Source organism: Lissotriton helveticus, chromosome 5_1, assembly GCF_964261635.1.
Source record: "Lissotriton helveticus chromosome 5_1, aLisHel1.1, whole genome shotgun sequence".
In the NCBI taxonomy this organism is placed as follows: domain Eukaryota; kingdom Metazoa; phylum Chordata; class Amphibia; order Caudata; family Salamandridae; genus Lissotriton; species Lissotriton helveticus.
In genome coordinates, this window is record NC_136065.1 from 730,220,030 (window position 1) to 730,233,073 (window position 13,044).

Sequence of the window (13,044 nt, forward strand, 5' to 3'; positions counted from 1 at the left end):
TCTTGGGTGCCAAGGATTTCGGATCCGATGACTGTTTTGGCGTCAAAGGAGTTGGGCCCGAGACCAGTTTAAGTTTTGACCCCAAAGGATTTGGCACAGCGTCTGAGTGTGGATGACTTGACCTCGAGCAGGAAGTTTTTGACGTATGTTTCGGTGCAGAGCCCGAAAACGGGGCGTTGGAAACATGTTCTTGGTGCCGACAATGGCCCGAAGGGGGAGGTGGGACCGGAGCCGTTTTCTTTGGCTGAGTTGGACTTTGGGGAAAGGAGGATCGGTACTCACGATACGCTGACCTTGCAGAATGTCTTCATCCATATCTGAGACGGAGATAGGCTCCTCTTGTTCTTCCTTGGACCCTATGGCATAGCCGGTTTCTTGTTCGAAATCTTCTCCGAAGAGGTGCGGAATGGAGCTGATGTTCTGACTCTGCATGTCTCAATATCGTGCCCGACAGTCGCTGAGCGTTTTCTTCGAACAGAAAGATTTACACACGTCGCATTCCTGTTCGTTGTGCTCCGGAGAGAAGCACAAGTTGCACACTTCGTCTGAGTCAGTGCGCAGGAACTTCGCGTGGCATAGAGGGCAACATTTTAATGGAGTTCATTCCATCGTCTGCAAGGCGGACCGGTGCGGGTAGGCCCGGCGGCCTTCCACGAGTTTCTCAATCGAAAGGAGTTTTTGTATTAACTACGATACGCAGAGAAAGGGAAATACGCAATCGAAAACAATACCGTTGAGGGTAAGTGGATTGCGCACCGAGGGCAACCAGAGAAACTGTGTCGAAAAGGAGAGCAGCAATTCACATCCGAACCCGATGGCGGAAAAAAACAATCTAATAATGGAGTCGATGCCCATGCGCACTATCATCGGAAGGAGGAGTCACATACCTCGAGACTGGAAAGACTTCTTTGAAGAAAAACAACTTGCAAACATCCAGACCCAACACTAGATGGCAGGAGCATACAAAGCATGTGATCTACAGCTCACATGCCTAAAACGAAGTATTACTAAAAGAGGGATTTTATCTCCACCCACATGTCGATTACATTGAGTACAGCCTTTAATTGGGCACAAGTTGCAAACTGCTAGCGTAAAGCGTGCTTGTTGCACTCCTATTGGCCTCTGAGCGGATTTTCCCTCACCTACCAAGGTCGCTCGCTATGTTACAAAATAATATTGTTGTGGCATGGAAAAAGGAAAACAAGCATTGGCAAAGCCAAAGGTCACGCTTTTGGGACCTATTAGCTAACATCGAGATACCCCAGGGTGGCATGAGCCCTATCCCAATTGAGATAGCTAATTCTTTTGACTCACCAGAGTAATCTCCCTCATGCTGAATTGGAGAATTGGAGAATCCCATCACAGGTGACCTACCCACTGCCTAAAGTATCCAATGAAGCCCAAGCAGCTCTAAACTTCCCCCTGATTGTAGAGAAAATACAATAGGCATTGGAAGGCACGTCAACTAGAAAAACTCAAGGCTTTAATGGTCTTCCTCCAGACCTATATAAAAAATATGCTGTGATCCTTTCCCCTCACCTTTTGACGCTGTACGAAAGCAACCTGAACATGGGCTCACTGCCATATGATTTTCAAGGCACAACTGTTACTGTTATACAAAAGCCCAATAGAGCTCCTGCAAGCTTTGCAACATACCAGGGCATTTAACTGATTAACATGAAGACCAAAATACTGGCAAACGTTCTGGCCAACAGAGTGATGAAAATTACCTGTTACCTAATTCACAAGGACCAAAATGGGTTGATAGATGGAGTACCCAACACTGCCATAAACTAGTTCAGGTAGCCTTGTCCCAGGCTCACACTGTGGACGGTGCTAGTGCATTAGTTCTAGTGGACTTTGAGCAGGCATTTGATTAATGCATTTGATTCATTTCAGTCCAAATCCATATCAGCTTTATCTTTTTGGGATACATCAAGGACCTATACACTAATCAGTGGAGGTAAAGGGTAATTCTCTCCTCATCCCTTCTCATTGAGTGTGGCATATGGCAAGGCTGTCCATGGTACAAAAGAGAGTATGAAATTCCTCAAGGACTGAGTAAATAATGGGAAAATGTTGGTGGGGAGTTAACGCCACACACTGGTTGTACCATCTAGGAGATGGGAAAATATGAAGGGGGGAATTCCCTTGTTGGAACTAGGGCTCTCACACACCTAGCAAGCTAGGTGTTATGCTTCATCATATGAGCCTGCCCCATGTCAGGTGGGAGCTTCAATACCGGACGTGCACGTAGTACGGGGCTCTTTGACGGGGATCTTTTGTTCCTACCGGTGGGTGCAGTGGGGTTGAGGGGCCTAGTGTGTGTAGATGTGAGAGGGTGAATTAAAACAGGTCAGTTAGTCCTAGTGAAATTACAACAGAGAAAGTAGGACTTTACACCTTCTATACAGACCCACATGGCCTTGCATTCAATCCCCAAGTACTAAATATCCAATAATTTGCTAGCAATAAGGTGGTAAGCTCAGTTCTCTAGTAATTCCTGAACTAAATGTTTATAAAATATTATAAGGGTCTGAATATCGAAATATCCACACAAAAAAAATGCTTAGGGTTGAGCCTTTGTCACACAACAAAATACACATGTAAAATACTGTGTGTGACAGCATACCTGTTGTTTGAAGTAGCGTCTATCTTCTTCATCTACTAATACCAAGTTCAAAAAATATCTCACAGAAAACTTTTTGTTGACATCTCTCATTGTTGGAGTTGGGTCATATCCTGCTAGGAACAGTCTAATTGGAATTGATTCACCTAAAAAAAAAAAGAAATAAGAAATAGATCATTTAACTTACAATACAGTAACCCTACACAGTTAAACCGAAATGCATAATTTGGCAGTCTCAGACAAGCAGTTTCCTGTTGTAAGAACTCATGACTGTTGTGCTCATAAAATAAAAATAGTTACTCACCATAATGATTTCTGTGTTTGTAGTCTATTATATCCTTCCACTATATTCTTGAGATATTCAGCTGTGGAACTAGTGCACAAGTTTGCCTCTTGACGAAATGGAGTGCTGCCAAGGCCCACCATTGCCCAGGCCCTGTTGGCAACCGAGTGATCTGGAGTCCTACTCGTTATTCTATTGGAGGTTATAGACTGAACAGAACTAGCAGTTAGAAGCCTGGTGATACTCGAGACAACTTGTAAAAGGTACTGAAAGTAGCCCAGTCCCCCACACCCTCATTCATGGGATAACAGTCCATGTAGCCTACAGTATAGACAACCCACATCGTAGCCAAATCAGTTATATATTTTAAGTAAAATGCACCCAAACTGAATATGCAATTGCAAGCTTTTGTACAACTTTTATGTTTACAGAATGGTTGAAAAGCAGCCTACTTGGCAGCTCAGTAGAAGCCGTCATGACTAATGCAATGCAAAAAAGGAACAATACATTGGCTCTGAATGCCTGTAGAGACGGCCTTCAACAGGTAGCACTCAAAGATACTTGGGACTAGTCAGGGTGGTTCTCATGCTTTCAAAGAATGCTTCAAATCAGTCTGCAATGCTGCATCCATCTTTCTCCTTCAGCAGTCATCCATGCCATAGATCTCAAGAGGCAGTGCAGCCCACCTGCTGCAACAGTTTGCCAGGGTTTGCCTTGCTCAGACACTGTTAGCGTCATAAGGTCTAGGGACCTCAGAGGCCTAATCCAAGTAAATGTGAATATCACTGAGGGATGCTCATGGGAACACAGTCCTGGGTCAGAAGAGCTTTTTTTGCCCTGCATTTGGCATTTTCTAGGCTACCCTGAGTTTTTAGGTTTCGCCTGCACAGAGACTTGACTGTGCATGTGAAATCTACTGTATTTAATATATCTTAAAAAGGACTTACGTCCCACCTTCACTTCTTTTTGGTCCATGTACTTGTCACTTTACATTTCCTCATTTCTATTGATTGTAGGCGTTCTATTTCTTGTTGTTTCTTCTTATCAGTCTCCAATAGTCTAGTACTCCCTCTTATCCACCTGCTATGATGGGAACTTCTTTTATTTGCTTAAGGCTGCACAGCGGCGTTTCTTTGCTTTGTCTGACGACTGAACGCATTTAAAGCGTGCTTTCCCACAGCTCTTTTTTCAGCTTTCTCAGATGTCCTTTATTCAAACTTTTAAAGCAAGCATTTCAAGAATGCTTGTGAGCCGTACCAGGACTCGAACTTGGCTCCCCAGCTCCAAGTTCAGCAGTTCTCGCCTTTCGCCACCTCATCTGTCCAGCCCCTTCTCTCTATTTTTTTCATGTAATCTGTAGCAATCTAAACGAGTGCATGCTTTTGCAGACTGTTCTCCCCTCGCCCAACGTTGCACGTACCCGCTTCCAGCCCGGTCATTGCTTCCAGCCCGGTCATTGGTTCCAGCCATCGCGCATGCTAATGACTCTTTCGGTATCTTCCTCTTTGGCCCCTAGGCTTCAGAGGGCACTACCAGCAGGCCGCTGGTTTGTGGCCATGGACACCAAGCAGATATCCCAGATTTTGCAGCAGAGCTTCACGTCCAATCTATTGTCGTGTATGAGAAGCTGTTGTCAGTGACTCTTCGACAAACCTGCATCACCGAACGTGAGGAGAACTCGGATAACACAAAGTGCTTTAACGAGAACCTCTGCTGCGAAATTATACAGAACAAATCAAACCTTGAATGTAAACTGGAAAGCGGTGGTAACCTAGGCATCCTGTGCTAGGTGTGAGTGCTCATCCAGTCTGATTCGTTTCTTTACATTCTGGTAAACATATATGCCATATACACGAAAGCTCAACTGGAGAAAAAATTGCAGGCCCTGAAACAACGTAAGTGGGGTTTGGGAGGTTAGGGAATGCAGCCTGCATGACGTCAGCTGTGCCACACAAAATTTCCAAGCAGTCACTCAGTAATGGTTATAGAGAGGAACATTTCTTAGACTATGTTTCTAGTCGGCTTGGCACTGACAGAATCGTTTCAGACGTTTACGCGATATAGGAGGCTCACTCAGGTGTCTTTGCTCAGTAATATTAGGGTCTTTCAGCAATGCTTGCTCGAAAGCATGGCTTCTCTCCTAGTTCTTTTTTCTTCAGAAACACATACGAAGGTTTGAAGTTTAAGGTATATGGCCAATAATAGGCTTACTCGAATCCACAAAAAGGAGTAGATAAACGCAATCATACCTGGCTCGGGGAAATGTAAGCTTTTAACATAGGTGACTTCCAACAAACTTCCACTAAGAACGTGTCCATCATTTTAAATTATTGTCTGTGGTTTCAAGAAGTTCAGGTTTTCACCATCATGTCTATAGGAAAAAATATGTATTCTTTTCAGTTTGTTACTTTCAAGCATTTTAACACGTATGGGAGCTGTATGGAAAGATCAAGTACACAAGCCATTCCTGTATGTATGCAGGAGGAAGAAAGATAATAGCAGTGGACTTATATTTTCAGGAACCTTAAAAGCGCCACAGAGAAAAGATTTTGGCGTTGCCTTACACGAAATGCTAGCTTGCTTTTGCATTTTTAGGGTTTTAGTCCTGTCTGAGTTGCTAAGAGATTTGTTTACCTTTACCTAATCTCCCCCTGGATGCCACGCCTTTCAAGTGTACTTCAGCTGCTGCTGCTTTTCCTGTTTCCCTCACTTCCTCCCTCCAGCAGCTGCTCGATGTGTGTGTAAGGGGGGCCCCAAGTGATGGAGAGCGGCCCGGAAAAGACACTTCAGCACCTCTCATGAGCTCCGCAAGACCCTCCTGTACCAAGTAAGCAAGATAATGTGGGCAATACCCCTTTTCGTCCCTTTCCCCTGTTGAGCAAGCAACCAGAGGGCGGCTCTTTGGACTCATGGACTGTAATGATCGGTAAGAAAACATGTATTGTGTTTAGAAAATTAACATGTTCATATACCAGCGCATGGAACAAAGGATTCATGGATGTTTTCTCCACATGCTTGTCCAAAGAAGTTTTATCAGTGAGAATTATTTTATTTGAGAAAACTTTATATTTTAACATGTCCTCGGATTATACTGAGGTAGTGACATTGCCCAACATAGAGGCCAAGGCAAAATGTCTGCTGCTGCAGAGGTGCCTGTAAGAAAGTGAGTTTCTGTTGCAGTAACGCCCCCCCCCCCCCACACACACTTTTTGCCTGATTACTGATGCACTTTCACTTGATGTACCCTGGTCCCTGCCAATCAGGTTCCCAGGGTCTGTGTTCTTTTCCCACACTAACCCAATTGGCATCTCTGGCCACAGGTCAGCCCCTGGTGTTATATTCGATATCGGTACCCAAATATAGGTCTAGGGAACATCGTACACTTTCCCTTCATCAGCTCCCGTCATTTCAAATGAACGAGCCTTAAAAGGACATAACTCCAAATAAGGAAAGACTGCCTTGTATGGACATAACGTCTTATAAGGTATGCAGCCTTTTATGGACGAAACCTTTCGCCTAGTTCATGGCGAGGGTGGGTTCTGCCCGATCGATACTGCTAAGACGTCAACCTTAGTACATATGAATAATTAATGAGTACACTCTCCAGGAGGTACACTTCATCTCTCCAATTGACGCACATGGTTTAATCCGCAAACGTCATCCTCATACTGAACAAGACACGCACATAGACTGTATAAATACAGCACCTCTTGCTATCAGTAAGCAGGAGGGACTGAGACTTCAAGGTCAACACACTGACCAGAGATGCTGCGGCTCCGGCATGACATCGCTCCAGCTGACAGTGGTGTGACGATCCCTTGCAGGTGTCCATCTCGAGACCAGGACGGAGTCCCAGACTCTCACTATTCAGGTATGGGGGTTGGATTAAATCCTAGCGGGATTCTTGCTCTTAGATTCTAGGCTATTAGGCTCATTCGCTCTTTCGCACCTACTCACATGCTAGGTACACTTAGGTACATCTAGTCAGGCATCTTAGGAATACGCACTTTATTTTATAAATGCATTTTATTTTCATGTATAGGTCCAAGACCGTTGCAAAATGGTAGAACAATACTATTTCTTCTTATTCACTGTACTGCTGGCTCTATATCTCTGCTACTGTGTTACAGTTGTAACAGCACACTTATTCTACATGCAAAAAGAACTACTGTACAATAAATTCTTATTGTAAACACGTACAACTGTTTCTTCTCTGCATCTCTCTGAGAGCAAAAACAAGCAAGCATGAGTGACTGGGTGAAAAGTAGTATATTGTTTCCACGAGTCTGAGGTTATTGTGTTCTAAAGTTGCACAAACAAATCTCTCTGATAACAGAAGATTCTAGTGGCACTGTGAGCTAGCTAATGCGAACCATAGGCTAATATATGCTGCGGGGTGTGTACACAGAGTATGTCCAACACCAAACCCACAATACATGTTATCCGTAATCGTCGTAGGTCGTGCATGACAGGCTACTTTTTGAGACTACACTACGTGGTGCCCCAACGTGGTTTAATGGCACACAACGTGTCAAACATGGTTTGCCAAATGTGGTAAATACATGGCGCACATACTCAACAGTAGAATCTGAGTAGCTCAGTCGTGCTTCTTCTCACAGACCCTACTTATAAAACCCGGAGCCGTCTGGATAGGTGAGAAAACACTCCGTCACAGCTGAGTAGGCGAGATACCCTATGTACTGGCTGTTGGTTATTCAAGCTTGAAAAGAAATATTCCCAAAATTGTGCATAAAACCTTTGCATAATTTCCTTGTACGGTAATTCTGTGTCTTAAACACAATGGCGGACGAGGAGAGGAACTTACACCCAATAGACGATTTAGCCCAGGGACTTCATCGGTCTGGTGAGGAAGATGCAAATGCAATACATATTGCACCCAAAGTAAGACAAACCTTGACAGTTAAACTACTCAAACATGGGTTACCACCTAGAGGAGGTGTATTAATATTTGTGATAGAGGCACATGAAGATTTCAGAACAGAGGTATTCTACTCATGGGTTACATTCCCAGAAGCAGATGCAGTAATAAAACTATGAACATTATTACACACATAAAGAAGTTCCAGCGGCTAACACTCCATTGGAGGAGATTGAGATTCCGCTTCCTTTCCAGGAACATATTTTCTAGTTTAATGGGGCCCTACCCCACATAAAAACAAGAGCAAGGCTCGGTCCTTTAGGAAGACCAGGAGCAACATGGCCGATATTAGCGACCTATGCACCACATCCAGATATTGACACAATGCCTCATGATGAACTACTTGTTCAACTCAAAGAGTTGATAAAACTCTTCAGAAACAGGACACATTTTGTCTTAAGGACACTAGCGGTCAAACCAACAGTAATTACAACTCTGCAGCTCCTACACAGAGCTCAAGTACTAAAATTACTCCACAAACATTACATGCGGTAATGGGCAAAGTGCCCACAAAACATGAACAAATTCCTTTCTGGCTAGCTCAAAAGATAACCCAGTTAGAAGCAGTATTTACAAATACAACACCATTTGAAAAACACAGAATGTTAACAATCTGTTTGCGCATGGGGATTACACCACAGTTAGAGGATTGCACCTCTTGGGGTACAGTCTTTGTTTGCTGCCATATATACCAGAACACATGGTATTCCTTCATTAGCAGTAGTACCAGATGTAATAAGACAAATACAAAAGGACTATGGAGCAGAATCTGCCCTAAACTTAGGGATGAAGTTATTAAATAATTGCAACCAGGTGTCAGTCATGATACTAGCTAATATTAAAGGGAACGCAGCATCATTGGCAATCCGCCAACGCCTTACGGGAGTTCTCACCAGTAGATCAGGAGGCTAAACTACCCAAAATAATTGAAACTGCATACGCAGAACTAGGCAGAGATAGTTTGGAGGGAAAAGCATTATAACCTCAACTACAGGGCAGTCCTGAGAAGGATCATTTTAAACAAGCGCCTACTTCTTCTAAAAAGAAGTGGGATAATAAAAAAGAAAACTCTAAAGACAAAAGATCTCAGTCCCGATGTAGGTCTCCTCCACAGGCGCCCTCTGAAAAGAGGTATAAACTCAGGAATAGGGATAATATTAGGAAACCTGACAGGTATCAGGATCGTTCCTTTCAGGGCTTGAAGAAAAGCTCCGAAAGGGACGGATGGTCAGAAAATAGAGAGGAGCGCACACAGTCCAGAGACAAGCAGCGTGCTCAAGGCTTTACTTCTAAAAAAAGAAGATAAGCAAAATCCAAAACCTCAATTTAAGAAAAAGAAATTGCTTGTCTGAAAATCAGACATGCCCAGAATTCTGAGGACACAACTTCTGAACCTGAAGAAATTTTTGGTGACAGCGGAGTTGAATGATTACATCACAGTGGAAACACCAGACACCAGCGTGAGCGTCCCACATAGGTCATATGAAGTAACACTCCGGCTGGAGGGTGGCAAGCCCAGGAAAGTGAAAGCTCTTTTTTGGAAGAACTTATCTGGTTATGACATCCTGTTAGCAGATCAAGATTGTCCGCCTGCATTCGTTATGGAGTACCCCAGGGGAGAAAGTATAATTTTTCCTGCATTTTCCAACTATGTTCCTGTTCACTTAAAACATACTTATGCGCAGGAGAAGGCAGTAGCCCAAGCTCCAGCATTGTACAAAATCATGCAGGGTGGGATGAGACCTCAACCTACTAGGTGATCGCGTTAAAAGTTTCTCCTAATGCTCAGAGGCAATATCCTATAAAGCAAGAAGCTAAAAAACAGGTCAGGGAAATCTTAGCTCAACTTGAATACCAGGGGGTCATTGAAAAATGCACCTCACCAATGAACAATCCTTTGTTTCCTGTCGCTAAACCGGAAAATACACATTGTCTAGTTTTTAATTACAGACATCTAAACTCATTCACAAAGACATTTGCTGTCTAAAATACACACAGTGCCGCATTAATGAATAACATTGTGCGCAAAAAATACAAGCTGTTACAAAAGCCAGCATACCGAATGTTTTTCTTTTATGGCTAGGTTTAGTATTAACTTTTAGCATGCTTATTAATGAATATTATCTTCAACAAGTTTCCACAGCCAGAAAGGTCAACATCCTCTTGAAGCCTTATCCATCATCATATCGTGAACAAAGGCTTGTCATCAGTGAACATGACAGCTGTTCCTATAGCTCATGGTATAGTATGGGACAAAGTTGATTTTAACATATTCGGACCGACCGAACTTTTAAAAATTAATCGTGTATTTAAAATCTCATTAAGTGATTTCATTACTTCCGAGGTTGAGGGGGCTAGATGGCGGCCACTACTGTGGTCGAGTGAGCTGCTTGTGGACTGCTCTCCTCACAGTTTCTCCACCGGTGACCAGCAATACACCCACCGTGGATGTGCTTCACTGAAACTCCGCGTTGACGGCTTTTGGGCTTTGGAGGCTCCTCCGTGCACTTTTCGTTTGCGTGAGAGCGCGTGTTTAAACGCCGAACGCCAAAATCAGAAGCGGCGCTGAGGAGCGTTTGTCAGGTGCGGCAGGACGCCTCGGCGGTTTTGCAGAGTCCCCGCAGCGGTGAGAGCAGAGCAAGAGCAGCGTAGCGGGCGGAATAGGCGTGCCGGATCAGCCACAGCTGTGCCTGTATTTTTGGTGTGGGGTGCAGCAAAGAGCCTGGAGCCGAGATTTTCTTATTTTTTGATCTGCTGCTACGGCTGGAAAGGAGGTATGGCTCCGAAGGGGAGTACGAAAGGTGCTAAAGCCCGGGGCGCCGCTACAAATATGGGAGCCACGGAGGCCATGGCAGGATGTAACACGGGGACAGCTACAGCTGCTGCGGACCCTCTGCAGGGGGTTAATGGTGGCGGGGGAGCAGGTCTGGAACGAGGGAGGTCTGCAGAGGATCAGCCTGGGGATGTTTCAGGGATGGATAAAGACATAGATCCTCGTGCCCAAGCTGTGGAAGGAAATGCAGGGCATTGCAGCAACAGGAACCGGCAGCAAGGTACCCCCCCAAAAGGAGCGCATGGTGCCTGCTATTTTTCAAAACAAACTGGCACCTAAAGGTAAGCCGGTGAATCAGTCATTACAGTCAGCCTCAGGGGCAGCAGGCGATATGAAGGATACAGTAGTACCAGTGGCGTCAGCGGCGGGAGGTGCGGATGCCAAGATTAGGGTACCTGAGTGGGGACATTAAATGTGGATCAAACTCCATTGACTGTGGGCAATATAGAGAATATAGCGAATAGTGGTGTCTCTGGGATCGACAGATTGAATGATGCTGAATCTGCTGGCTCAGGCGGGAAATTCTACTCCATGTCCGACTTATCAAACAAATCAGAAAATGACAACGACACGGGGAGTATAGCTGACGATTGGGGGATGAGATGGAGTTACACCCAGATGACGATGAACCTTCGGAGCGCTCTTTTAACCAAGAGACTGTAAGAAAGGTGCAAGATCCTAGTAATCCTACTAATTCTCTTGCGCAAGACACCATGACCCTTGTAGGCCAGCTTACCTTCGACGGTTCCCCTTCTTTTCAGCCTGAGTATGCGGAGATGAATGGTAGTCTATCTGGGGAACCGGACGGGGAGGTAAAGCTGAATACCATCTATAAAGTGATTATGGCTCATCGGGCAGAGACAAAGGCTGAAGGCCTCCGTACACAGGGGGCAGTTCGAAAATTACAAAATACCATTCGGCGGATAGCAAAATCTTGCACAGAAATGTCAACACGGATTGTGGAGGTTGAAGAGCGGATTTCGGGGGTTGAAGATCAACTGGCAAAGCAGCAGTCGACCATTGTTGTTCTACAAAATATTAAACAGGATATAGATTGGAAATGAACGGATCTTGAAAATAGATCAAGGCGGAACAATTTACGTGTCCTGGGGGTTCCTGAGAACAAGGAAGGGCAGGACGCCCGAAATTTCATTATTGAAATGTTTCAAGAGGCTTTCTCTGACTTAAAAGGTTGGAACTGGGAGACTGAGATTATTAGAGCACATCGGTTCCCATTTGTGCAACATGCGAGAAAGATGGGGGCCTACGGGACATGCTGTGGACAGGCCTAGAGCAATTCTAATTTGTGTAAACAACTATCTGCTGCACGGAGCTCTATATGACCTGGCTAGGCCAGATAGGCGTCAGTCTGGTAAAGGGTGCAAATTTTTGGGACGCCCTGATTTTTGCCAGGCTACAGTTCAACAAAGGTGGAGAATGCGTCAGCTGATACCTGTTTTTCAGGCCAAAGGTGATCAGGCTTTCCTCTTAAATTATGCTAAATTGAAAGTAATGTATGAGGAAAAAACTCAATATTTTGTGTCAGAGATTGCTGCGCAGGATTTTTTAAAAACAATGTGAAGCCTATAATGGATCTTCTCTTCTTTTTTCGTTTTTGTTAGTGCTCTTAGCTACTAAGGTAGTACCCCCCCCCCCCAACCCCGTTTTTTCTTGAACGATTCCTGGGATAGGCTCACAATGTAGAAACAGGGGGATGATGAGCTGTATATGACGAAGCTGCAATTATAAGACAGAATATGAATCTCAGTGAATATAAAAGTGCTGCAAATGGTGAAATTAGATATTCTTTTTTTCTGTGTTTAGTAATGCATCATGTGGTAAAGATTTTTGAAGATGTGTTACGGAAATTTAATGTTGATCTACGACGATTTATGTTGAGGTGGGTGGGCCACGGGTCGAGTCTGCGGGGGCGGGTAGGGGGGGCAGTTCACAACTTCTCACCATCACTGAGGACATGGTCCTTACGCCCGCTTTTGGGGGGAAGGGAGGAACAGGGTGGGGGTGGGGGGTGGTAGGAGGGTGGGGGGGTAGGTTGAGGGTTGGAGAAAAAAAAGAAAATAATCCATGAAGACACTATTTTTCTGTACTTGAAGCAATGGGGCAGATTAAAACATAGGGGTTTAGATGAGGGGTAGTGGCATTCGGCTTGGTTCTCTGAATGTTAGAGGCTTGAATCACCTTCATAAAAGGCAGAGGGTCATAAGTGAGTTGCAGGTGCTGCAGTGTGATTTGATATGCTTGCAGTAAACTCACATAACTTGGGCTAAAAGGAAGCTACTCTTGGAGTTGGGTTATATGGTACTGGTTAATACTGAACAATCTATCACATCTCGGGGTGT

The 13,044-nt window shown here is 44.5% G+C and overlaps 1 protein-coding gene across 1 annotated transcript in view; it reads right to left on the reverse strand.

Annotated features, from left to right (window-relative positions):
- Positions 1-13,044, reverse strand: part of VPS26A (VPS26 retromer complex component A) — a 260,399-nt gene that overhangs the window by 16,973 nt on the left and 230,382 nt on the right. Inside the window, exon 8 of the mRNA XM_078643202.1 lies at positions 2,633-2,775. Coding sequence (XP_078499328.1) covers positions 2,633-2,775 — 143 coding nt within the window. The remainder of the gene's footprint in view (positions 1-2,632; positions 2,776-13,044) is intronic.